The sequence below is a fragment of the Myotis nattereri genome (assembly GCF_964212035.1).
Source record: "Myotis nattereri genome assembly, chromosome: 5".
Lineage (NCBI taxonomy): Eukaryota > Metazoa > Chordata > Mammalia > Chiroptera > Vespertilionidae > Myotis > Myotis nattereri.
Genome location: NC_138080.1, coordinates 27,881,441 through 27,908,833, shown reverse-complemented (window position 1 = coordinate 27,908,833; position 27,393 = coordinate 27,881,441). Strand labels below are relative to the sequence as shown.

At 46.2% G+C, this 27,393-nt stretch overlaps 1 protein-coding gene across 1 annotated transcript in view; it reads right to left on the bottom strand.

Annotated features, from left to right (window-relative positions):
* Positions 1-800: 800 nt before the first annotated feature.
* Positions 801-27,393, bottom strand: part of LOC308520181 (complement C3-like) — a gene marked incomplete at both ends in the record, with an annotated part of 39,760 nt that continues 13,167 nt past the window's right edge. Inside the window, 22 exons of the mRNA XM_081092717.1 lie at positions 801-942; positions 1,030-1,165; positions 1,256-1,339; positions 2,045-2,128; positions 2,346-2,435; positions 2,649-2,754; positions 3,608-3,700; positions 3,806-3,893; positions 7,183-7,234; positions 7,347-7,434; positions 7,565-7,624; positions 7,768-7,926; positions 9,484-9,647; positions 11,963-12,119; positions 13,627-13,725; positions 14,700-14,859; positions 15,163-15,238; positions 15,671-15,874; positions 16,556-16,642; positions 16,737-16,803; positions 23,006-23,218; positions 23,308-23,450. Of these exons, the coding sequence (XP_080948843.1) occupies positions 801-942; positions 1,030-1,165; positions 1,256-1,339; positions 2,045-2,128; positions 2,346-2,435; positions 2,649-2,754; positions 3,608-3,700; positions 3,806-3,893; positions 7,183-7,234; positions 7,347-7,434; positions 7,565-7,624; positions 7,768-7,926; positions 9,484-9,647; positions 11,963-12,119; positions 13,627-13,725; positions 14,700-14,859; positions 15,163-15,238; positions 15,671-15,874; positions 16,556-16,642; positions 16,737-16,803; positions 23,006-23,218; positions 23,308-23,450 (2,552 nt within the window). The remainder of the gene's footprint in view (positions 943-1,029; positions 1,166-1,255; positions 1,340-2,044; positions 2,129-2,345; positions 2,436-2,648; positions 2,755-3,607; positions 3,701-3,805; positions 3,894-7,182; positions 7,235-7,346; positions 7,435-7,564; positions 7,625-7,767; positions 7,927-9,483; positions 9,648-11,962; positions 12,120-13,626; positions 13,726-14,699; positions 14,860-15,162; positions 15,239-15,670; positions 15,875-16,555; positions 16,643-16,736; positions 16,804-23,005; positions 23,219-23,307; positions 23,451-27,393) is intronic.

The window sequence follows — 27,393 nt, the reverse complement described above, 5'->3', positions numbered from 1 at the left end:
CAGGTGAGGCAGCTAGGGACCATAACTGTCACTTTCCTTCTGGCACAGACCTCCAGATTTTGGGAGATCACATGGAATACAACTTATGGACGAAAAAAAAAGTCACATGCTCACCTGACTAGTTCAGGGAAGACCTGTGTGGCAGTTTTGCAAACTCAAAGACCTAAAGTAGCCACAAAGAATGGTCTGAAATTAAGCCTTTAACTAAAAGCAGTTGATAGTGAATAGTCATGTTCTAGGTCAGTATCTTCCCTGACAAAGGTCAATTTTTACCTTAAGTGAGCTTATTGTCTTTTTGCATCTACGATAACATAACATTGGAATGTCAAAATAATTTCCCTTTTTCCCAGCCCCCTGAAAGCACAGGCACCACTCTGCGGAGTCCAGAAATTCCCTCATTGTTATTGAGTTCATTGTTGACATAAAATTGTTAACTATCTTGCACCGACTTAAGTAAAAGAAGTGTTTGTCTATCATTTTACTTTTTATCCAATTCCAGAGGTTTCCCTGCTTTGCTTTCTCCCACCTCCCTAATCTATTACCAGTGGATGTCATGTAATCCACTTATGTCTCCTCTTTTGGCTGTAAAGTATAAAACAAGGTGAAAAACTGCCATTCGCTGGAGCATTATCCCAATACCCAATACGACGAGATTCTGCTTTCTGGCAATTGTCAAGGTTCTGCTTTCCCGCAATTGTTAACAGCTTGGTTCAAATAAACTCACAAAAATTCTTTGCAGGTTTGAATGTTTTTATGTTAACAAACAGAAGCTTTATTGGGGGGAGCAGCCTGATGAGGGCTCAGTTGGGACAACCAAAGACAACCATGCTCTCTCTGAAGCTGGCCAGGTCCCTGCACAGCTTCTTGTTCTCATCGTCTTGGCATTCGTCTGCTTCAGGCCACAGCTCTACCCAGGTGTCCTTCCCAATGATGTACTTGATGCTGGGGAGGAGGGACACACGGCAGGTCAGGAGGGGCCCTGGAAGGGTGGGTGGGGCGAGCACACACATGTGCAGGGTGGGCACTCACTTGGATTTCTCTCCCCACAGGTCTGAGGAGAGGCCCCATATGAGGTAGTGTTTCCCCTCCTGCAACTTCAGGGCTGCTCTGCACTTGATGGGGCTGATGAACCTGCGCTCCTGTTCAGGCTGCACCTCGTCGGTGCCTGGAGGGGAGAGAATGATGCTGAGCTGGGGTGGAGGAGGCAGGAGGAGGGAGGGGAAGGCAGAAAGACAGAAAGCAGCCCAGGGCTGACCTGATTTGATGATCTGCTTGATGACCATTATGTACTCATCATAATCATCGGACAGCTCCTTCCTGAGCAGAAGTGTCTTGTACACTGTGGGGGGTGGGGAGAAGAGGGGGGCAAAAGGGGGGCAAAGGAGGGCATTGGTCATGGGCAGGCTTGACAGCAAGGCAGCCTACCTGTAAGGGCACCTGGGCACATGGCTTCCCAAGCAGCCACATACAGCCACACAGAATCACACAACCACCATCTCACATAGTCACCCACAGCTATGTGCAGTTACAGCCACCCACAACTCATCCTGTACACAAGGACAGTTACTCCTGTCCAGTGTCACCCACAACCACCATCTCCTACACACAGCCACATATGGTCACAGTCACTACAACACCATCTCACACATAGTCACCTACAGCCTTGCACACAATTATAGCCACTCACAACTCATGGTATACACAGGGACAGCTATGCCTATCCACTGTCACCATCTCACACAATCATGGCTGTTTACAACCACACTCTCACAGACACTCACAACCTCATTTGTTCACACTCTTGCACATACCCAGCCCAGCCATAATCATGGTTCCCCAGCAATCATGGCCTCTAATAACACACACACTAGTCACCCACAACCATAGCCTGAAACATATGGACCTGTGGCCACTCACAGCCAGTCACACTCACAACCAAGACCATACCTGCCATCACATAGTCTCACCCACACAACCACAGCCACACACACCATCACTCACACACAATCACACTTGCACGTGTGTCTCCCCAACCCCTCCTCACCATAGTCCACTCCCGGCTCACAGGCCTTGTCCACCCGGTCATCTGGGGTGACCTGGTCCTCTGAATGGTGCATGAAGCAGTTCTCTGTAGGGTGGGTGGACAGGGGACATGACCTAAGCTCCACTTCCCATCCAGGGCCCACCAACCATGGGTGTGGTTGGCCCTAGGCCCATCCCTCTTGGTGTCCCTTGGGTGTGGGCTTTTGGGGCCCCTTGCATCACTACCATGGAAGGTGTGTGTGTGAGGGGGGTGGGTTATTAAGTGGGCATGGCCTTCTACTTCCTGGCTCCTGCGCACCCACCCTCAGCACAGCGGCATATTTCATTGTGGCAGAGTTTGCTCAGCAATCCATCTTCCTTCTCCGGGTGGTAGAACTGGGTACAAGTCTCATCTGTGGGTAGAGAGAGTGGGAGGCTTCAGAGAGCTAAAGCCTCCACCCAAGACCATGCCTGTGGGGCTCAGGTTCCCAACTCCAGTCCCTCAGACCTGGGGATGCTAGGTCCTGAGCCCTGGGATTCCCAGGTCCCCAATCACCAAGCCCTGGGACCCCCATCTTATAGTACCTTGGGACCCTCAGACCTCAGGCCCGAGGTTGGCTGCTCACCCAGGTTGTAATAAGAGTACACCTTGACTGCCCCTGGCTGGATGAGTCCCACTTTAAAGAACTGGTGAACTTTGAAGGATATACAGTCCTCTTGATCGTGTGAGATCTGGGAAAAGCAGGAGGTGAGTCAGTGGGATGGAATCCAGCATAAGGAGAAATGGTGGACCAAGGAGGGATCTGCGTGGAGAGGATGTCCGTGGTGAGGGAGGGGGAGTGAGAAGTGGCAAAGATTAATGAGCAGGCCCACAAATCTATTTTCTTTTTCTCCAAGGCTTATGGCTAGATTACACTTCTCGGCCTCCCTTTCCATTTGGTTTGACCATGAAATTGAATTCTGGCCAATGGATTGCTATCTGTGCCCTAAAAACATCCCATGGTTATCAATACTGCACTGCATATTTGAAAGCTGCTAATATAGTAAATCTTAAAAGTTATCACCACACACACACACACACACACATACACACACACACACATGTTAACACTATGAGGTGGTACATGTGCTAACTAACCTTACTGTGGTCATCATTTTCCAATATACATATATCCAACCATTGCATTGTATACCTTAAACTTACACAGTGTTATATGCCAATTATATCTCAATAAATCTGGGAAAGTAAATGAGAAAGAAAAAAAGAAAGGAAGAAAGACAGACATGTATGTATATGTGATAGACATGCATTAGTATATTTGGAGGAAATTGCTGACAATTAATGAACCTGGATAAAGAGTATATGGAACTTTTTATACTGTTCTACAATTTCTCTGTAAGGTTGGAATTACATAAAAAATTAAAAGTACAAAAATTAAAATGAAAAGATTTAAAAAAAAATCCATCTCATGTACAATCAATCCTCTTTTCTTCTAGAAGGAATGGATCAAGCAGAAGACTCTAAGACCAATAGAGAAGGAAAAGGCCAGTGACATATGGGTCAAGGTCCCAATGGAAGCCTTACGTCATCCAGGTAGATGATGAGGGTGTTCTTGTTGGAGGAGGCCTTGTTGTCCAACTCGAACTTTGAGATGTATGTGTCAGTGCCACTGGCCAGCTGGAGAAGGGAAGACCTTGTGAAAATCCCTTCCTTTCCTCAGCCTCTGCCAGGCCCCAGGCTCCTTCCCACCAATTCTAGCCCCTGAGCCCAGGATTTTCACACCTGCTTGAGGTCAGCAGTGTCGGGAGCAAAGCCAGTCATCATGGATATATCCAGGATGGACATAGTGGCATCGTGGTCTCCCAGATACCTGGATGGGGCAGGGAGAGAGGGTTAGCCCTAGGGGTTAGTGCCTGGACAAGGGGGTCTGATCAGTGACTGAAGATTCTGGTTCCCACACAGCAGCATAGAGGATGTCAGATCTTAGGAAACACTCCCCAAGGGGAATAAAGGAAAGGTGTAATGGTTAAGGCGACTAACTGCTCAGCCTCTGAAGCCCAACTACATGGGTTCACATCCCAGCTTTATGTGACATTGGATGAGTCACTTCACCTCTTCGGGCCTCAGTTCTTCTAGAAAATGAAGACAAGAGTACAGACAGGTCTCACTTTGCATGATTCCATTATCATGGTCTAGTTCAATAACACCAGCCCCTCAGCAACACGGTCTAATTCCAGTATCACAATATATTAATGAGCAAACGCCTAAAGGACAAATCTAGTTGCCAGCTCTTCAGTCCACCCATCACTACATAAACAAGTGAGCATTACAATCAATGACCAATAACATCACTTATTTCAAAGTCTGTCAGTGATGGGTCACTGAGCACCCGTCATTCAAGCCACGTGTTGTGTGGTTGTGCTACTTCCTTCTCTCTCAGTAAAAAACCATGTGAGATTTTACCAAAATGGATCATTGGAAGGGAAACGCCAGCAAAGATGAAAGTGCAGCACAGAAATGAGAGTGGTAACACTGGGAGTGAAATTTCAGCAGCACCTAAATGGAGCCAGAGAAGAAACAGCAGATGGTGGAATGTGGACCTGCTGCCCTTGGAGAGACCAGCATGGGGCCAGAGGCACTTGGTGAAGGCAGGGCGTCAACATAAAGGAAGAAAGTGGTTGTGGCCAAAAATGATTTCCCAGAGGAGGTGACACTGGCAGAACACTTCCCGGTGAAGGAACTCTTAAATACCTTGTGACATCGAAAGCTCAGAGGATTACATGTGGGAAGTTGACCTAAACTTAGAAGGAACATGACACCTCACAGCATCATAAAACAGCTGCTTGCTCCATATCATAAGTGCTACAGAGAAGAAAGGAGGCTCTGCTCAAACTACAGGGCTTTGGACAGTGATGGCGAACTTATGACACGCGTGTCAGAGGTGACACGCGAACTCATTTTTTCGGTTGATTTTTCTTTGTTAAATGGCATTTAAATATCCTATCTAATAAAAGAGAAACATGGTAATTGGCATATGACCACTACCCTTCACATTGGCTAATCAGTGAGATATGCAAATTAACTGCCAGCCAAGATGGTGGCTGGCAGCCAGGCAGCTTGAAACTAACATGAGGCTTGCTTGCTTCAGTGATGGAGGACTCCAACGTTCCCTGCCTGCCACTGCAGGCTTCTGAGCTGCAACTCTAAGCAACTATGTAACAAATATAGAAGTTAAACAAAACCCCAGAAACCTCCTTTAGTCCACCGGGCTTCAGCCAGCAGGATCGCAACATTGTAAGCAAAGGCCAGAAACCTACTTTCAGCAGCAGAGGCCTAAGAGCTGGAGCCAAGCCTCAAAGCTAAAGCTGGCCCAGAATAAAAAAAGAAAAAAGAAAAAAAGGAGCGGTTGGGAGCTTCAGTCACCCCAGCCTGAAAACAGCCCTCAGCCCCTCACCCAGACTGGCCAGGCACCCCAGTGGGGACCCCCACCCTGATCCAGGACACCCTTCAGGGCAAACCAGCCGGCCCCCACCTGTGCACCAGGCCTCTATCCTATATAGTAAAAGGGTAATATGCCTCCCAGCACTGGGATCAGCGTGACAGGGGGCAGTGCCCAAACCCCCTGATCACCCTGCGGCTCTGTGTGTGACAGGGGGCGGGGCCACAACCTCCCTATCCACCCTGCTCTGTTCGTGACAGGGGAAGGCACCCCAACCCCCTGATCAGCCCTGCTCTGTGCCTGAGAGGGGGGAGCTCCCCAACCCCCTGATCGCCCTGAGGCTCTGTGTGTGACAGGGTGCGGCGCCCCACCCCCCCCCCACCCCCCACGGGCCCTGCTCTGTGTGTGATGGGGTAGAGCCATAACCTCCCCATCGGCCCTGCCCTGAGTGTGAGAGTGGCAGCGCCCCAACCCTCTGATCGGCCCTGCTCTGTGGGTGATAGAGGGTGGCGCTCCAACCTCCTGATTGGCCCTGCTCTGTGCGTGACAGGGTACAGAGCCCCAACCCCCCTGATGGGCCCTGCTCTGTGCGTGACAGGGGGTGGCGCCGCAACCTCCCCATCGACCCTGCCTTGAGTGTGACAGGGGGCGGTGCCCCAACCCCCCAATCGTCCCTACCCTGTATGTGACTGAGGGTGGCATCACAACCTCCCAATCACCCTGCTCTGTGCATGACAGGGGGCGGCGCCCCAACTCCCCAATCGGCCCTGCTCTGAGCCCTACCAGGGGCTGCACCTAGGGATTGGGCCTGCCCTCTGCCACCCGGGAGCAGGCCTAAGCCAGCCGGTCGTTATCTCCCGAGGGGTCCCAGACTGTGAGAGGGCACAGGCTGGGCTGAGGGACCACCCCCTTCCCTCCTGAGTGCACAAATTTTTGTGCACCAGGCCTCTAGTATAAAATAAATATCAAAAGTATAAATCTTTGTTTTACTATGGTTGCAAATATCAAAAAATTTCTATATGTGACACGGCACCAGAGTTAAGTTAGAGTTTTTCAAAAGGCTGACATGCCGAGCTCAAAAGGTTTGCCATCACTGGCTTTGGATAAGTGCTTCACAAAAAATCAAAACCAACTTCAATCTCAATGTTCTGACGTTTTAAATTACCGTGCACTAAACAAATACTCATATCACTACACTTTTCCTTACTCTATATTTTTTAAACTGTCAGTACAAGAGTATTTGATGTTATGATAAAAAAATAATGCAAGCCCTGCCGGTTTTACTCAGTGGTGGAGCTTCCCTCTATGAACCAGGAGGTCAAAGGTCTATTCCTGGTCAGGGCACATGCCCCAGTGAGGGCTCTATCCCCAGTAGGGGGCGTGCAGGAGGCAGCCAATCAATGATTCTCATCATTGATGCTTCTACCTCTCTCCCCTTCTCCCTTCCTCTCTGAAAGAAATAAAAAGTTAAAAATAATAATAATGTAAGATTCCTTTAACAGTTGTAATCCTTCTTGTTGATTATCAACATCACTTTTCACAGTCTCATCTTATGTGGTCACGGCCATGCCGTGCTGTCTACCTCCTGGAGGGTGCTCAGCACAGTACTAAGCACACAACACATTCCCAGAGAGTAGTAGGTACCTTGGATATTATTTACAGGAAGTCTTGCTAGAGACAGAGGGATGAGCGAGATGAACCCCAGGGACCCATCTCTTACCTGGTACAGATGTCGAGGTACATGCTGCGTGTGGCTTCCTGAGGCTTCTTCACTAGAAACATAGAAGACAGAAGGATGGCGGGCTGGGTCCTGATTCAGGAGCAGGGCAGACACTAGAATGGCAGTGGGGGAAGGGAGACAGATAGGGTCTTTATTCCTTCTACCTTCAGGGGCTGGTCGCAGGTTAACCTTGAGACTGAACTTATTGCAAGAGGCTTTGCCTTTGATCTTGGCCTGGTACATTGTCACCACCTGGAGAGTTGGGGGGGGGGGGGCGGAGATGAGGTGTCAGCAAACTTGACTTGGGAAGGAGATGGTCCCTCTGGGCCAGAGGGGCTGAGAGAAGGTGGTAAGCAAAGCAGGTGTGGGCTCCCGTCCTTACCGACAAGGTGCCTTGTCCTTTCCCTTTAGCTGTTAATGTGAAGTCCTCATTTTCCTTTGTCTGCGGGGAGTGGGGAGAGAAAAGAAGGTGTTAGGAGCCAAGCCTTCCCTGGCTGCAATGGTCACCTGCCCTCCCTCCTGCCTCCTGCAGACTCTGACTGGCTGGAGGATGAGAGCAAGGAGGGATTGGCCAAGCAGCTGTACCGTTTCTGATCGCAGGAGGCTAGCGGATTCCCAGAGGATGCGGTGCGTGACTGCAGAGCTGCGGCTGGGCAGGTCAATGGACACATCCAGATTCAGATCCTCATGGTCAGGGACATCCCTCTGGTATTGGGCCAAGGCTTGGAACACCATGAAAGTGGCCTAGAACCCATGAGAGAAGAAGAGCGTGATGTGAGAGACCGAGAAAGCAGTCAGAACCTGCTGGGGGATGAAAAGTTTCAGCTTAGAGCTGGGCCACTGAGAGTGTGGCCTACAATGCACCAGAGGGGGTGAGGATAAGAATGGGGGTTGTTATATACTGAGGACATGTTCTAGAACTCTCTCAGTGAGAGAGGCTCAGTCTAGTGCTTGGTGACACTAAGATTGTGACCTAGACGGGACCAGAGGGCACAAGGGTAAGACTGGGGGTCATTAGACACTGAGGACATCTCCTAGAATTCTCCAAGGGACAGAGGCTTACACCAGAGTGTGGAGACACTGAGCATGTCTAGATACATGAGAAAGTGCAGGCATAAGACTGAAGGTCTAATATGCCTAACCCATGGACATCGGCAATAAGGTAGTGAAGACCTGAGGGGCGAGGAGGGGCTGGAAGGAGTGAGGTGGGGTGGGGATGAGAGATATCTGTAATATCTTCAACAATAAAAATATATTTAAAAAAATAAAATAAAAACATGCCAACAGCTGCTACCAAAACAACAACAAACAACAACACAACAACAACATGTAAGGTCTAGTAACACTGAGAATGCGGTCTAGACCCATCCAGAGAAGAGGGACAGGGTTTGCCGACACCGAGAATGTATCTAGAGCCCATTTGTGAATAAATAATAAAATTGGAATCTGGGGACAACTGAGCATATAATCTAGAATCCAAAAGTGACACTGAGCCCTGGCCAGGTGGCTCAGTTGGTTGGATCACTGTCTCATGCATCAAAAGGTTGCAGATTCCATCCCAACTCAGGACACATATGGGAAGCTATCCATTGATGGTTCTCTCTCACATCAATATGTTGTTTTCTCTCTCTCTCTTCCTCTTTCTCTCTTTCCCTTCCTCTCTCTCTAAACCCATAAACATCACTGGATGAGGATGTTTTAAAAAAATCTGAGAATACCACCAGAGAGAAAGGGGATCAAACTGAAGCCTGAGCTTGCTAGACTTGAGGTTGCTGAAACCATGGTCTAGAACCCAGCTGGAAGAGAGCAGGCTTTGACAATACTCTAGAAAACTGAGAACATGATGTAGAACCCATAGTAAGACAAGGTAACACTGGGAGCCTCGTGGAAGTGAGTGCATGGTCTAGAACCCACCAGAGGGAGAGATGGACTTGATGATTCCCTATAATAATTGAGAATTGGTCTAGAACCCACCAGTGAAACAGAATAAGATGGGAGGCCTGGTGGAACTGGAAACATGGCCTAGAACCCATCAGAGAGAGGCTCACCATTGAACCTGGGCCTTGAGAATGTGATCTGGACACCAGGCGGGAAAGGGAGCTCAAAACACAACTTGGGGCATCCAGAATTTAGTCTAGAATCTATATATAGATTTGCAACTAAACCAAAACAAAACAAAAACCTGATTTCTCAACTTCATTTCAATCAACTGCCTCTCTTGGTCTCAGCATCTTATCTGGGTGGCCAGTCAGGCCAGAGGAGGTAAGGATGCATTTGCCTGGGGGATGTGGGACCACTTGCCTGGGTGGAGCCATAGCCACCTCCATAGTATCTCTGCTCGTTGAGCCAGCGCACAACAGGAGGTACAGAGTCAAAGTCTTTGAGCAGCAGCAGAGCCAACAGGGCATAGGATGTGGCCTCTATAGTGTGGAGCCTTTGCTCAGGCTCCTCCCAGCGGTTCTTATCTACAAGAGAGAACACCAGCCCCATGCTCACTGCTCTGTCCAGCCTGGAGGTAGTTCAGAGAAAGCTCAGAAACAGACTTGTACTAGACGTCTTGGTTTTCAGGTGTCCTGGGCCACATTTGTGGCTTTCAATCTGCTGGTTCCTGCCTTACTCTCTTCCCTCATCAACCTTTACTCTTCTGTTTAAATTCTGAACTGCAGCCCCTCTGATCTATGGCAGCAGATTCCCTAAGTTTGTTAGGCTCATTCTTGCCTCTGAGCCTTTGTGTGTTCTGTTCTCCCATCTTGGAGCACCTTTTCTCCACCTACCCCAGGTTAATTCTTATCCACCCCGCACAATTCGGCTTCAATGGCACCCAAGACAGAGTGAGACCTTTCCTTCTGTCTCTTGAAACATCCTGTGCTTCTCCTGTCCCAGCACAATGATGCTCTACAGAAATCTATTAATTCAATTTCTTTCCTCAACTGGAACATGAGGCCATGATGGCAGGGGCTATGCCATATTCACTGTTATGTCCCAAGTGCCTAAGAAATTACTCATGACAGAGACTGTCACCAAGAACCATTCCCTCCTCTTCCTGGGCACAGAGTTGGACTACATCTGCCAGAGGCCTTTGCAGGTAGGTATGGCCACATAACTGAGCTCTGGCTAATGGAATGTGCAAGGCAATTGATGGGGCCCTTTCCATGGCTGGTCTACCTCCCTTGCACAGTCTTCCTGGCTGTTTCCTTCTGCTTTAATAGAAGGGATTCTGAGGCCCCAAGGTGGCAGAGACATGAGAAGATAGAGCCTGGGTCCCTGCATCACTGTATAGAGGAGAGCTGTCCACCAACTTGGGACAGCCATACTGTGCTGTTTCTTACACAGCAAGAAACCAACTTCCCTGTGTTAAACTACTTTAGTATACATTCAGATATGTTACAGAAGTGAGCATAAACCTGATAAGGTGTCATCACTTGAACCAGTGATTAAGTGCTCACAATGTGCTACTTATTGGCCTAAAATTCCTATGTCATTCTCTTATCTAATCCTAATAACCCTTGAAATAATGGGAATGCTATTACTAACTGGAGGTCCGGTGCATGAAATTCATGCATGGAGGGAGGGGGTTCCCTCAGCTCAGCCTGAACCCACTCCAATCGGGGACCCCTCGGGGGATGTCTGACCGCCCGTGGGATCAGGCCTAAACCGGTGGTTCGACACCCCTGCCACAATCTGGGACCGCTGGCTCCTAACCACTCATCTGCTTGCCTGCCTGATTGCCTCCAACTGCCCTCCCCTGCCAGCTTGATCTTGGCCCTAACTGCTCTCTCCTGCTGGCCTGTTCACCCCTAACTGTCTCTGCCTGACTGATCACCCCTAACTGCCCTCCCCTGCCAGTCTTATCTTGACCCCAACTGCCCTCCTCTGCTGTCCATTTTGGTTCTGATTGGTAGTTTCTATGTCAGGCAGTGTCAAAAGCTCCGTCGCCTGGGCAGCCATTGGCTCCTCACAGTTGACCCAGATTTGGTTCTGATTGGTCAGTTTCTATGCCAGCCAGCGTATCTGGGCCTACCAATGGGGCCTGATCAGAAAGGCAGGGCTGATCAGCAGCCCCAGTGGAAGCCTGGAGTGAAATGGAGGCACAGCCGTTGGCCAGGCTGGGAGAGAAAGAAAGGCAAGTTCCGATCAAGCGTTGCCACTGAGGCTATGGATCAGAACCTGCCTCTCTCTCTGCATGCCTCTCTCCTGGCCTGATCCGCAGCCCCCTTAGTCAGTCAGTGCTGGATCAGGGCACCTGCAGTGGCCCCAGTCAGTGCTGGGTCGCCATGGCAACCCAGCACTGACTTCCGGTCTGGTAGAGCCTTCCGTGGTAATGTTGTTACAATCCTGCTGTTTATTATATAGATAGTAAAGGCAATAACAACATCAGTGATAGATCTCTTACTATGTGCTAGACATTCTCCTAACCACATCACTCATTTAATCTTCGCATCATTCTTGTGATGTAGGTATCGTTTTATACACAATGTCCATAGAGGTTAAGTAGATTGTACAAGATCACACCGTGAGAATGTAGTAGAGGGTGATTTGATTTTGAACTTGAATCTGTCTGATGTCAGAACCCATGTCCTTGTTCCTGTGTCATAGCAAGTACTCAACAAATACTTGTTGAATCATGCAATGGACCTTTTGTGTCATGCTTGCAATGAGGACTTTTCACACCCAGACTCACTCTTCCCAGCTCAGCTTAGAACCATGCAGCCCGGTTTAAGATGGCCACCCTCAACCCCCAGCCACGTATCTCTCCTTACCCCGCCAGGCTGCCTCTCACCTGTGGCTGCTTTCAGAAATGTGTCTAGGAGAGGGCCCTCCAGCTTGCCCAACTGGGCCAGGGCATAGCCAGCAATGGCCACAGCATATGGTCTCTTCAAGTTCATGTAGTGTGCTTGAATGAAGTCTCCAGCCTTATTGATGCTGCCCCCAAGGCTCTATGAGAAAAAGATTGGGTACTCTGCTCAGGTGGCACTGCTGCCCCAAAGAGCTGACAAGGATCACACAATCACCACTTCCTGGGCATAAGCTTTCTGGCCTTGGTACATATTTGTCTTGGATCTGTCTATTTTTAAGGGTTCCCCAGACAGTTTAGCCACTGTGCACTGCTCTGTTGCTGAGTACCTATCATGTTCCTGGTGCAGTCTGTATACCAGTGGTGTGCTAGTAAATATTTAATAACCAGTTGTCTAGTCAGTGCAGGGGGTGAGGGTTCGGGGAGCTGGTTTACTGATTGCCAGTGACTGTGGTGTAAATACTCCCACCATGCTAATTTCAAGCTACCAGTGTGACATACCTTAACAGAGTGGGAAAGAGATACCCCAAATAGGCACCCAGGGTTAGCACACCACTGGGTCCTCCTATTATCTAATCATCATCGTCATTGTAGCTAACACTCACTATGTGCTAGTCACATATCCACTCATTTAATCTCAAAATCCTATGAGGTAGGTTTTATTTTCATCACCATCCCTACTGCACAGAGGAGAGTACTGAGACCCATGTGATGAGTGCAGAGGCAGATATGCTTTATAGTGTTTGCTGATTTTTATAGTGTAAATACAACCATGGCTGATTTCAACCTACCAGCATGGAGTCACTGACTGTAGAATTGGGAAGAGATTATAAAGTATTTCCACTGTACAGGTACAACAGACGTAAATAACCTCAAGAGCATGGATAATGATAAAAGGTAGTAAAATAATTAAGAAGTGATGAGTTTTTAATGTTTACTACCTTTGTTATTGTTGTTTTTTCTTAAGTGATTTGCCTTACCCTGTTTTTTACATAATGTAGCTTACACATGTGTTACATCTAGAACTCAGAGAGTCCTAAAAATACAAAAGTTATTATACCCATTTTACAGATGCACACACTGAGGCCCAGTAATGGGACGTCCCTGAGAGTAATAATCTAAATGTAGGTCTGTCTGACACCACTGCCCTAGAGCTGTCTCTTTTCTATCATACTTTATTTCAAATCTGCAAGGATTAAAACAAGGTTCCTCTGGCCTTAAAGGTATCAGCCTTTCTCTCCTCCCTCTCTTTTCTGGGGTCCTGAGGAGGGAGAAGCAACTGTTGAAGTTGGGATCCTGGAGTTTCCCACTTGGAAAGCTGAAGGTCAAACAACCCACTCTCAAAACCCTAGGACAGCGGTTCTCAACCTGTGGGTCGACCCCTTTGGCGGTCGAACAACCATTTCACAGGGGTCACCTAAGACCATCCTGCATATCAGATATTTACATTACAATTCATAACAGTAGCAATATTACAGTTATGAAGTAGCAATGAAAATAATTTTATGGTTGGGTCACAACATGAGGAACTGTATTTAAAGGGCCAGAAGGCTGAGAACCACTGCCCAAGGACAAAGCAGATGCCGAGATTACAGAACCTCCACAATACCTGTGCCTGGGTAGGAGAGGGGAGGGCAGGGCACACTTACGTTGATCTGTCCTTCACAAATATCTTTAGCCTCCTGCAGTGCGATGAGAACGAAGGCTGTGAGGGACACATCTTTCTCCTCAGCATCATTCAAGCCACCCTAGGGTGTGGAGGAGGGAGTAAGGATGGGGTCAACCATGTGCCCCTCATGCCAATCACCCCCCTGTAGGATCGGTGGGGCAGGGCAAGGGTGGGTCTCTCCCCAGTGTCTCACAGGAGGGCCATACTCTAGTATCCATTCATTCACTCACTCATTCTGTAAATGTTGCTGGTGTTGTGGGTAAGATGGCTCCAGCCCTCATGGAGCTCCCCATCTCGTAGGGCAGACAGGCATGAGCCAACCAGCTCATCACAGATCTGTCATTACAAACTGACCAGAGCTGCACAGAAGTGGATGTGGCAGTGAGAATGGATAGCGGGGGTGTGTCTTGGTCAGGGCCGTTGGAAAGTTTTCCCCAAGGGATGACAAGTGGGGCCACAATCTGAAGAGTGAGTAGGACTCAACTGTCAAAGAGGGCAGCGGTAACATGCCAGGCAGTGGGAACAGCATGTGCAAAGGCCCTGTGCCCAGGAGCAAGGCTCCAGGCAGTACAGATGGAGTGTGGAGAGGGAAGGTTGCGAGGCTGAAAGCCCGAAGGTCAGGCTGAAGCCGTGGTTTGCTCACTTGAGCACACGTCAGCATTACCTGGAGTCAGGGGCTTATTAAAACCCCAATTTCTATGCCCCACCCGCAAAGTTTCTCATTCATGCATCTGGGATCCAGCACAAGAATGTCCATTTCTAACAAACTTGTAGCTGATGCTGATGCTGTTGGCCTGGAGACTAGAGTTTGAGAACCACAATTTTAAGGACTTCTCAGATTTAATGAAAGTGATGGGGGGGCTAGGGAACTTTCATTTTGCACTAGGCCCTGAGGTCTCTGGTTTTTGCAAAGGAGAAGTGACATTCATGGCTCCTTTATTTCTCTGTCCATCCCACGCTGGGAATTGGGCAAATGGCAGACAGAGCCTGTCTCCTGTCCATGCGGGGGCACTCAGGCACTCCTCTCCCCTAGCCTGAATCCCGGCCGCTTACAGTCATTTGTAGTTGTCCCACGGGTGCATCCTCCTGGAAGACTCCATCAGGCCTCTGCTTCTCCAGGATCAGCCACTTGACAGCCCCACAGATGACTTCGGAGTCGATGGCGATGAGGTTGGCGGCCAGAGAGAAGACCTTGACCACGTAGGCTGTCAGCCTGGGGATGGGCACAGAGCATGAGCCAATTGGCTCTGGGATCCAGAGACTGCCATCCCAGCCAAGCAAGGAGCAGAGAGGGGCAGGGCCTGCTCAGGTGCGCCCAGTTTCCCGGGCCAGGTCTCAGGACCCAATGTTGCTTGTAGGCAGTGCTTAGTGATGGTAGGTCACTCAGCTACTGGGCACCTTAACTCTGAAGGTGGAGGGGTCCAGAGGCACAGGGACCCCTGTGTGTGGGAGGCTAGTCTAGATTACCCCAGGCCAGGGCTCAGGCCCGTGCAGGGCCAAGGATGGGCAGGCTCACCAGGTGCTGGACTTCCGACTCTGGTAGGCCGCAAAGGCCTTGTTGGGATGTCTGTAGGTCAGTTGCCTTGTGTACCCTGCAAGGAAGAGAGAGGTGTCACTGGGGGAGCGAGGGCTGAGTGGAGGCAGTGGCTGGTGTGGGCATGCCAGGAAGGAGGGAGGCTTAAGGAGGAACAAGGATTCTGTGAAGGGGAAAGGTGAGGTTCAGAGAGGAAAGAGGGGGCTCAGGAAAAAGAGGAATGTCTGGAGGGGAGGGGAGCTAATAGGGTGGGGGGACTCTGCAAGGGTGCAGGGAGCAGAGTGAGGAGGAGTAAGGGCTTCTCAGAGGAGCGGAGGTTCAGAGAGAGAAGGGCTCTTAAGGGGGTTCATTGGGAGAGGGAACTCAGAGTAACCAGGGTCTCACAGAGGGGAGAGCAGGAGGTCTCAGAGAAGGGGCGGGGCCACAGAGGAGGAAGGAGCTCAGAGAGGGGCCTCAGAGTGGGGGCCTCCAATAGGGGAAGGGGACATACCCTTCTTGATGAGATCCACGGCTTCCTGCCGCTTGTCAATGCCAAGTTTCTCCCACTGCTCCGAGTGGTCCAGGTAGTGCACCGCGATGACAGTGGGCGTCATGTGGATCATGTTCTGCTCTCCACAGCCCCCGGGGGTCACAATGAGGTGTTTCAAACTCTGCCCATCGATGGCGTCCTCTGCCATCTGGGCCACGGGGGTCCCTGCAGCCAGGAGGAAGGATGGCGTTCAGGCAGTAAGACCTACTGTGGGCTGAAGAGGGTTGGGGCTGCCCCCAGCCTTCCCAGGCTCTAACCAGCCAGTGCCAAAGAGTCAGGGAGTCAGGGAGTCAGGGACAGCTGGCGGCTGGAGGCATGTGACTGAACGGGGCAAGGGGGGTTGTCCCTGAGTCCTCATGTGCCACCAGTAGTAAAATAATTCCAGGAACAATGGTCATGAATACGTCTATCATGCTTAATGCCGTTTGCCAAGCTCCCTTCTAAGAGAACACAATATAGCATCTCATTTAATTTTCCCAACAGCCCTCGAAACAGGTACCGCTATTTGACTTCATCACAGATCAGGAAACCAAGAGTCTATCCCAAACCTAAGAGCTCAGAGGTTGCAAGGGGCTTTGCTAGCTCCTTCCTGTGCCTTCTCCCAGTCCTCCATCCTGGGCAATTCATTCCAGAATTTCTGTTCTCATTGAAGCTTCTTTATCAGCAGAAGCTAAGTACTGCCTGGAGGCTTCTGTGAGCACATCAAGGAGGCTGTTCTAGCACAGGAGAAGGAGAGAGGCGCCATGGTTCAATATTCCCAGAAGTGATGGAACTGGGAGCCCTCTCCAGGGGTCATGGCTCCCACACCTTCCTGGGCCCCATGGGGTTGGACCAAGGCCATCTCACCCTGCAGGAGGATCCTGGTTTCCGACTCTGTGTCAGGGACTTGGTCACTGAGGTCTGCAGCCTCGACCTCCACTCGCTGCACACCGTCTGTCGGTGGAATGGGAGACACCCTTGGCACCAGCCTCCTTTCACCAGGCCCTGCACACCACCCAGGCCTCACCCCACTCCTGCGCTGACTCACTTTGGCCCAGGTGTTGTGGATCCAGTGTTTTAACGGCCACAGTTTTGTTCATTCTGATTCCTTCAGGCTGGACAGTGTTGAGGGAAGGGGGAGGTGGGTGAATAAAATGACAGACAGAGCCGCAGCTGGTCAGCAGAGCACTGTTCTGGGGATTACTGTAGCCTAGATGGCATCTGCCAGTCTTAGTTGTGTGACTGGGAGCCAGTTACTTAACCTCTCTGTGTCTCAGCTTCCTTCCTTATAGGGAGGCAATACAAACATCTACCTCATACTATTGTATGATATAATAACAACATTATAAATTAATAACAATAAAATAGTCAAGCCTTTAAAATCTTCCTATGTGCCTAGAAGCTTCCTTTATTCTGGTTAACTCATTTAATCTTTATAATAAGGTACTGCTATTATCATTCCCATTTCAAGGATGGGGAATCGGGCCCTGGTCAGTATGGTTCATTTGGTTGGCCATTGTCCCATACACAGAAAGGTTGCCGGTTTGATTCCAGGTCAGGGCACATGCCCAGGTTTCGGGCTTGATCCCAGGTTTCGGGCATGCAGGAAGCCGCTGATGGATGTATCACTCTCACATTAATGTTTCTCTCTCTCTCTCCCTCTTCTTTGCGTTCTCTCTCTTTCTCTCAATAAAAGTTCTTAAAACAAAACAAAACACATAAACTTATAATGATGGTAAAATTGGAGAACAGAGAGCTGAAGTAACTTGCCCAGAGCCACTCAGCTAGTAGGACAGAACTGGAATATGAGCCTGGCAGTCTGGCTCTAGAGTCTGTTTTCAACCCAATGCCTCTCAATGGGTTAAATAACATAAAAATAAAATGGAATTTTAAAAATTAAATTAAATTAAAAAATAAATTGCAATAATTAATTTAAAATAAGTGAAAAAAATACAAAAAAGTAAACATATTAAATTAAAATTTTAATTAATTAATTAGTACTTGTTTTAATCCTTACCTGAGGATGTTTTTATTGATTTTTTTAGAGATATAGGAAAGGAGAGAAAGAGAGATACTGAGTCAAGAGAGAAACTTTGGTTGCCTCCAGTATATACCCTGACTGGGGATAGAACTTGCAATCTGGGTATCTGCCCTGACCGGGAATCAAACCCACAACCTTTCCGTGTATGAGATGACTCTCTAACTACATGGGCCAAGACTAAAATTAACTTTTTAAACAAATTATTTAAATAAATAATAAAATAAAAGACTGTGCTTAAGTACTTAGCAGTGTATGGAGCTATCTGAATTAGCATCAAAGACCCAACACAAGTCCTCATATGCCTTCAGGTAAGTCTTTACTGTGGATACACCTTGTTTGCCTTCCAGAACCCATTCTCCTTTCACCTGGTAATAAATCCCAGATTTTCCTTTGCAGACTGAGTTTCTTCTCAAAGTGTGCTGGTAAATATTTAAATCCAGCTGTCACAGAAGAACAAATCCAGACTTGCAGCACTACCAATTTCCTTGGTGTAAATATCCCCACCGTGATGGATTTCAAGCTACCAGAGTTAGTGAATACAGAATTGGGAAGAGCTGGCCACGCAGGTTTCGGCACTATTTGGTTTTTCTTTCCCACCAGTGCCTATGCTGGGCCATATTGGGATCCAAGGCAAAAGAAAAAAATGTGTGCCCCTAAATATATACTTTAATGTATTTTTTTAAAATTAAATCTTTATTGTTCAGATTATTACAGTTGTTCCTCTTTTTTCCCCCCATAGCTCTCCTCCACCCAGTTCCCAACCCACCCTCTGCCCTTACCCCTCCCACTGTCCTCATCCATAGGTGTATGATTTTTGTCCAGTCTCTTCCTGAACCCCCACACCCCTTTCCCCCCAGGAATTGTCAGTCCACTCCCTTTCTATGCCCCTGGTTCTATTATATTCATCAGTTTACTCTGTTCATCCAGTGCACGGATTTTGTGCATTGTGCCGCTAGTTAATAATAAATCATTTAACTCTATCACTTAAAGAACTAGAAGGAGAATAACAAGAAAAGCCCAGAGTAAGTAGAAGGGAGGAAATAATAAAGATTAGAGCAAAAATAAATGACATAGAGACTAAAAAAATAAATATACAAAAAACCCAATGAAACCAAGAGCTGATTCTTTGAAAAGATAAACAGGATTGATGAATTGTTAGCCAGACTCATCAAGAAAACAAAAATAGAGGACCCAAACAAAATGAAATGAATGCAGAGAAGTAACCAACTGACACCACAGTAATACAAAGGATTGTAAGAAAATACTATGAACAACTATATGCCAACAAGCTGGACAAGGTGGATGAAATGGACAAATACCTAGAAAAATACAATATCCCAAAACTGAATCAGGATGAATCAGAAAACCTGAGTAGGCCAATAACTACTGAAGAAATAGACGCATTAATTTAAAAACTCCCAGCAAACAAAAGCCTGTGTCCAGATGTCTTCACAGGGGAGTTTTACCAAACATTCAAAGAAGAACTAGCACCTACACTCCTCAAACTATTAAAAAAATCCAAGAGGAAGGAGCACATCCAAGCTCCTTTTATGAGGCCAGAATTATCCTAATTCCAAAACCAGATACAGACACTACAAAAAAAGAGAATTAGAGGCCAATATCTCTAATGAATATAGATGATAAAATCCTCAACAAAATATTAGCAAATCAAATCCAGCAGTATATTAAAAAGATCATACACCATGACCAAGTGGGATTTATTCCAGAGATGCAATGTTGGTACAATAGTAGCAAATCAATAAATGTGGTGCATCACATAAACAAATTGAGAGACAAAATCACACGATCTATCAATAGATGCAGAAAAAGCACTTGACAAAATTCAGCACCCATTTTTGATAAAAACTCTCAACAAAGTGGGAACAGAGGGAGCATATCTCAACATGAAAAAGGCCATATATGACAAATCTACATCATACTCAATGGGCAAAAGCTAAAATCATTTCCCCTAAGAACAGGAATAAGACAGGGATGTCTGTTTTCACCACTCTTATTCAACATAGTACTGAAAGTCCTAGCCACAGTGATCAGACAAGAAGAAGAAATAAAAGGCATCCAAATAGGAAAAGGAGGAAGTAAAACTCATTATTCTCAAATGACATGATATTGTACATAGGAACCCTTAAAGACTCCACCAAAAAACAACTAGATTTAATGAATAAATTTGGCAATGTAACAGGATACAAACTCAAAAATCAGTGGCTTTTTTATATACCAATAATGAATTCTCAGAGAGAAACTAAGCAAATAATCCCACTTACCATTGCAACAAAGAATTTAAGATACTTAGGAATACACTTAACCAAGGAGGTAAAAGACATGTACTCAGAAAACTATAGCACATTAAAAAAAAAAAGAGATAGAAGAAGTTATAAACAAATGGAAGAATATTCAGTGTTCATGGATTGGTAGAATCAACATCATTAAAATGTCCACACTATCCAAAGGAATCTACAGATTCAATGCACTCCCCATTAAAATACCAACGGTATAATTCACAGATCTAGAGCAAATACTACAGAAATTTATATAGAACCAAAAAAGACACTGAATAGCTGCAACAATCTTGACAAAGAAGAACAAAGTTGGAGGAATCACAATACCAGATTTCAAGTTATACTACAAAGTCAACTTAATCAAAACAGCCTGTACTGGCACAAGAACAGGCGTACAGACGAATGGTACCGAACAGAGACCCCCAAAATGGACCCAAACCATTACACTCAATTAATATTTGACAAAGGAGGCAAGAGCGTACAATGGAGTCAAGACAGTCTCTTTAATAAATGGTGCTGGGGAAATTGGACAGATACATGCAATGAAATGAAACTAGACCACCAACTTATACCATACACAAGAATAAACTCAAAATGGATAAAGGACTTAAGTGTAAGTTGGAAAACCATAAATATCCTAGGAGAAACCATAGGCAGCAAAATCTCAGAGATCTCTTAGAACAATATGTCTATGGATACATCTGTTAGGGCAAAGGAAACTAAGGAGAAAATAGACAAATGGGACTACATCAAAATAAAAAACTTCTGCATAGCAAAAGAGACCATCAACAAAATGTAAAAGGAGCCCATTGCATGGGAGAACATATTTGGCAATGATACATCTGGTAAAGGGTTAATATTCAAAATATATAAGGAACTCATAGTACTTAAAAAAAGGAAGAAAAACAATCCAATTAAAAAATGAGCAACTTATCTAAATAGACACTTTTCCAAAGTGGACATACAGACGGCCAGAGACATATGAAAACCTGCTCAAAGTCACTGATCAGAGAGATGCAAATTAAAACAACTATGAGGTTTATCCTCACACCTGTCAGAATGGCTACCATCAACAAATCACCCAATATCAGGTGCTGGCGAGGATGTGGAGGAAAGGGAACCCTAGTGCACTGCTGGTGGGAATGCAGACTGGTGCACCTATTATGGAAAACTGGATTCTCCTCAAAAACTTAAATATGGACTGCCATTTGACCCAATGATCCCACTTGTAGGAATATATCCTAAGAAAACCAAAATCAGAAAGAATGTATGCACCCCTATGTTCATAGCAGCACAATTTACAATAGCTAAGATCTGGAAACAGCCCAAGTGCCCCTCAGTAGAGGGGTGGTGCATTTATTCCATGGAATACTAGGCAGAAATTAAAAAGAAGAATCTTTTACCCTTTGAGACAGCATGGAGGGACCTGCAGAGTATCATGCTAAGTGAAATAAACCAGTCAGAGAAAGACAAGTATCACATGATCTCACTCATATGTGGAATCTAAGTAACAAAATAAACTGATGAACAGAGGGGATCCAAAGACTGGAAGCATGGAAGAGAATGTGGAATCTTGGAGAAAAGTTGTGGGAGGGTGGGTGGGTGGGAGGTAACCTATCAAAAACCTTGCATGCATATATGCATGGCCCATGGACACAGACAGTGGGGCAGTGAGGTCCTGCGGCAGGGGATGGGGCCGGGCTGGATGTAGTCAATGGGCTAAAAAAGGAGACATATGTAATATTTTCAACAATAAGGAATTATTTTTTAAAAAGCTGGGGTGCCCTAACCAGTTTGGCTCAGTGGATTGAGCATCAGCCTACGGACTTAAGGGTCCCAGATTTGATTCTGGTCAAGGGCATGTACCTTGGTTGCAGGCACATACACACTGGGGAGTGTGCAGGAGGCAGCTGATCGATGTTTCTCTCTCATTGATGTTTCTAACTCTCTATCCCTCTCCCTTCCTCTCTGTAAAAAATCAATAAAATATATTTAAAAAATAAAAATAAATAAAAGCTGGGGTACATTTATACCATGGAATACTATGCAACAGTAAAAAAGAAGAGTCTCTTATCCTTTGAGACAGCATGGAGGGACTTGGAGAGCGTGATGCTAAGTGAATTCAGCAATCAGAGAAAGACAAGTATCATATGATCTCACTCATATTTGGAATCTAATTAACAAAATAAACTGATGAAAGGAGTGGATTCAGAGACAAAGAAGCATGGAAAAAAGTGCAGAATCTTTGAAGGAAAGAGGGGAGGGTGGGAGGTTGGGAGGTAATCAAAGACCTTGTATGCATATATGCATAATCCATGGACTCAGACAGTGGGAGGGGTTGGGAAGGTCTTGAATGGGTCGATGGGGGAAAAATGGGACATATGTAATACTTTCAACAATAAAGATTTTTTTAAAAAATATATTTTATTGATTTTTTTACAGAGAGGAAGGGAGAGGGATAGTGAGTCAGAAATATCAATGAGAGAAACATCAATCAGCTGCCTCCTGCACACCCCCTACTGGAGATGTGCCCGCAACCAAGGTACATGCCCTTGACCGGAATCGAACCCGGGACCCTTGAGTCCACAGGCTGACGCTCTATCCACTGAGCCAAACCGATCAGGGCAACGATAAAGATTTTTAAAAAATAAAATAAAAATAATTTTAAAAGTCAAGACAAAACTCATACTGAAATGTGTTATAAAATATCATATTTGATATTAAAATATATTTTAAGGAAAATTGTTTTTATCTTTACTGCTGAGGTTTGGGCACCCCCTTAGAATTTTATGCACAGAAGCATGTCTCCCCTGCCTCACATGGCCCTGCTGTCACACTGCTGGGACTCCTGACTTTCCTAAGCTGAACACGGACAGCATTAGTGTCTCAGAGCCTGGGGCTCCAAACTGAGTTGACAGCACAAGGAGAGCAAGAGTCCCTCCTGAAGGACAAGCGCCAGCAGGTTCCCCAAGGACTCACCACGACCTTCAGGGTCTTCCTTACACCGTCGGTGATGAAGAACCGATAGACAGTGGCCTTGACCTCTACCTCCTGCAAGCCGACCGTCAGAGGCACAATGACATAAGGCACGGCCACTGAGGACTTGGGAGGGATGGTTACAGTCTGCAGGTGACGCTTCTTGGCAGTGGCCAAACTGCAGAAGGCTGGATTGTAGAGCATTTCTACTCTCACCTGCCAGGGAGAGAGTATCAGGTCAGGGGCATGCGCCATGGGCCCCTCTCCAGGTCTCCCCTCATGCCTCTCCTGCACCAAGGACCCACCGTGAGAGTATCTTCTTCCCGGTAGTTGTAGAGGACGGCTCGGATCTCCACCTGTTCGTTACGAACCACAGAGTAGGGCAGCCGCAGGTCGATGAAGAAATCTTGCACCACTGTCACCTCATAGGGGTCAGCCACACAGATCCCTGCTCAGGGGAACAGAACATGAGTGTCAGGGGTAGGGGATGGGCAGGGTGGACAGGGTTCAAGTTCAGTTCCAAGTTCCTGCCTCTCAAGGCTTATCCCTGACCACGGAAGCTGTCTGGAGCTCAGCTTGTTTTTGTAGAAGCCCATAGACTAGAGAATGTTAATGGTGATGAATTACAAATGATAGTGGTAGCGGGGAGTTGCCATGATTTAGCGATGTCTTTTGAATTTTACTCAGAGATAGAGGTGGAGGAGGAAAGCGAGTCAGCCTCACTGAAGGGTCCATCTGTGCTCCCCAAAATGCTAACCCCCAGCCCCGTGTGGTCACTGGGGACTGGAAGGTGGCTAGCTCAAAAGAGCTAGATTTATACTTTTATTTCAGTTTAGTTAACTCAGATTTAAACTTCCAAACTAGTGCTTGTGAATATACTGGAATCATATACTGTCCAAGGGTGACTTTTATGGTATGTAAATTATATCTCGATTTAAAAATGCCCATGGACACTGACAATAAAGGCCTGGAAGGGAGGGTGAGGGATAGAGGAGATCAATGAGGAAAAGACAAACAAACAAACAAAGGGGACATTTGTAATACTTTCAACAATGAAGATAAATTTTTGAAAAAACGATGTGTGGCCCTGACCAGTGTGGCTCAGTTAGTTGGGCATTGTCCTGTGCACCAAAAGGTTGTCAGTTCAATTCTGGTCAGCACGCATGCCCATTTGAGGACTTCCATCCCGGTGGGGGGCATGTGGAGACCTCCAATTGATGTTTCACTCTCACATCCCACTCTTTTCTCTCCCTCTCCTTTCCTCTCTCTCTAAAAATTGATTTTAAAAATCTTTAAAAAAAATAAAAATAATGCTTGATTTAGTGATTGGAAAACTTTTAAAAGTATGTTTGGGACAACTTGAATATGTCAATCTGCTTTTTCAAATGCAAATTTTTTGAATCCTAAAATAGAAATCAAAGTGTTTCCAATGAAAAGCTCACATCCTGAGAACCAAGATGGCAGCATAGGTAAATACCTGTACTTGCTGCCTCTCACAACCACATCAAAATTACAACTAAAAGACAGAATAACTATCACCCAGATCTGTGGGAAAGCTGGCTGAGTGGAAGTTCTATGACTAGAAGTAAAGTAGAAAGAGCATTGAGACTCGTAGGAGGTGCAGTTGCACGCACAGAATGAGCTGGCAACTGGGTGTGCTGCTTTTTTTAATTGGGAGAGAGATACAAGCTCCTGATTGCTTTGAACTCCAGTTTCGGGTGAGACTCTGGGGACCCAGACACATATGGGGAGAAACTGGGATATCTAGCATTGGGCCGGAACGCGAGGGTGGCTATCTTTCAGAAGGAAGGTGCTTGCAGTGGTCATTGTTCCTGCACTGGAACCTCTCGGGTGCAGGGCTGACTGGCAGCCATTGCTGTTTGCTCTACCCTGGTGAGTCCCTGAGACCCTGCTTCACCCAATTTACAACCCCATCCAAGCTGTGCACAACGGTTTTTGCATATGAATGGCCTGTCCTTTCTCAGCCTAAAACCTGTCAAACAGGCAGCAGCTGGGTCAGGGAGCCCCAAAGCTACCAAAAGAAAGCCCAAGGCCTGGCAGCAGCAGCCTGCCTCATCTGGGCACTTCCAAAGCTGATAAAAAGAGGAGGAATCTGCAGATCTTTCTGTAGCTCCTGCTGGGCAGCCCCAGGCAGTGGCTGACTTTGCACCTCCTTGGAGATCCAAGAGTCAGTGTACCCGGTGGTCAGTGTGAGACCATGCCAGATAACAACTCTTCACATTGATAAGCAACACACTCAAGGGGAAGATTCAGTGAACACCAAAGCCCCACTGACGCAAGTCCTGCCCCATAAGGGTGTGTCCTGCACAGCAGCTCTTCCATTATAGACACAGCTGGTCCTCATAGCCAATTGGCCGGAGGTCAATTCCTCCCAGTGATACCAACAGCAATCAAGGCTTAACTACAACAAGACTGTGCACACAGTTCACCAAGTGGTGCACCAAGAGTGTCCACCTTGGGCTATTGGGAAGGCTGAGCCACTGGGCCCTATAGGACACCTAGCACAGAAAGCCACTCTATTAACACAGGGAAGCAGCCAAAATGCGAAGACAAAGAAACATGTCACAAATGAAAGAAATGGAAGAAAGCAAAATACTGGATATAGAATTCAAAACCACAGTTATAAGGTTACTCAAGAATCTTCTAAAAACCTTCGAGGAACTTAGTGAAACCTTCAATGATCTTAGTGAGAATGCCAAAAAAAAAAAAAAAAAAAAAAAAAAAAAAAAAAAAAAGGAAAAGGACCAGTCAGAAATTAAGCATACACTGACTGAAATAAAGAATAATATACAGAGATCCAACAGAAGTCTAGAGATCCAAGAATCAAGTCAAAGATTTGAAATATGAGGAAGCAAAAACACCCAACTGGAAGAGAAAGAAGAAAAGAGAATCCAAAATTATGAAGATAGTGTAAAAAGCCTCTGAGACAACTTCAAGCATACCGACATCCAAATTATGGGGGTGCCTGAAGAAGAGAGAGCTCAAGATATTGAAAACCTATTTGAAGAAATAATGACAGAAAACTTCCCCTACCTGGTAAAATAAATAGACTTACAAGTCTAGAAAGTGCAGAGAATCCCAAACAAGAGGAATCCAAAGAGGACCACACCAAGACACATCATACTTAAAATGCTAAAGGCAAAAGACAAGAGAGAATCTTAAAAGCAGCAAGAGAAAAAAGTCAGTTACCTACAAGGGAGTACCCACACGACTACAGCTGATTTCTCAACAGAAACTATGCAGGCCAGAAGGGAGTGGCAAGAAATATTCAAAGTGATGAATAGCAAGAACTTACAACCAAGATTACTCTACCCAGCAAAGCTATCATTTAGACTTAAAGGACATGTAAAGAGCTTCCAAGACAAGAAAAAGCTAAAGGATTTCACCACCACCAAACCAGTATTATATGAAATGCTGAAGGGTATTCTTTAAGAAGAGGAAGAAGAAGAAAAAGGTAAAGATAAAAATTATGAACAACAAATACAAGTGAATCTAAAAATCAAGTGAATAAAAAATCTGATGAACAGAATGATCTGGTGAATGTAATAGAATCAGGGGCATGAAAAGGGAGTGGACTGACAATTCTTGGGGGGAAGGTGGTGTGGGGGGGTGAGGGAAGAGATTAGACCATTGATGGTGAACCTTTTGAGCTCTGCGTGTCAGCATTTTGAAAAACCCTAATTTAACTCTTGTGCCGTGTCACATATAGAAATTTTTTGATATTTGCAACCATAGTAAAACAAAGACTTATATTTTTGATATTTATTTTATATATTTAAATGCCATTTAGCAAAGAAAAATCAACCAAAAAAATGAGTTCGCGTGTCACCTCTGACACGTGTGTCATAAGTTCGCCATCACTGGATTAGACCAAAATCTTACACCTATGGATGAGGACAATGGGGGTGTGAAGGCAAGGGGTAGAGTGGGAACCAGGTGGAGGGAAACTATGGGGGGAAAAAGAGGAAAATCTGTAATAATCTGAACAATAAAGGTTAAAAATAAAAGAAAGAAAGAAAGGAAAAGCTCACATCCTAATTGAGATGCACTCTAAGTATAAAGGCATACCAGATTCAAAGGCTTACAAATAGAAGTAAAATAAGTCATTAAAAATTTTGATTTCTTTCCCGGCCAATGTTGATCAGTGGTTGAGTATCAACACATGAACTAGGAAATCATGGTTTCATTCCAGGTCAGGGCACATGCCCAGGTTGCGGGCTCAATCCCCAGTATGGGGCGTGCAGGAGGCAGCCAATTGATGATTCTCTCTCATGGATCTTTCTAACTCTTCCTCCCTCTCCCTTCCTCTCTCCGAAATCAATAAAAACATTTTTTTAAAAATCAGCTTTACTTAAATAGTAATGAATTTA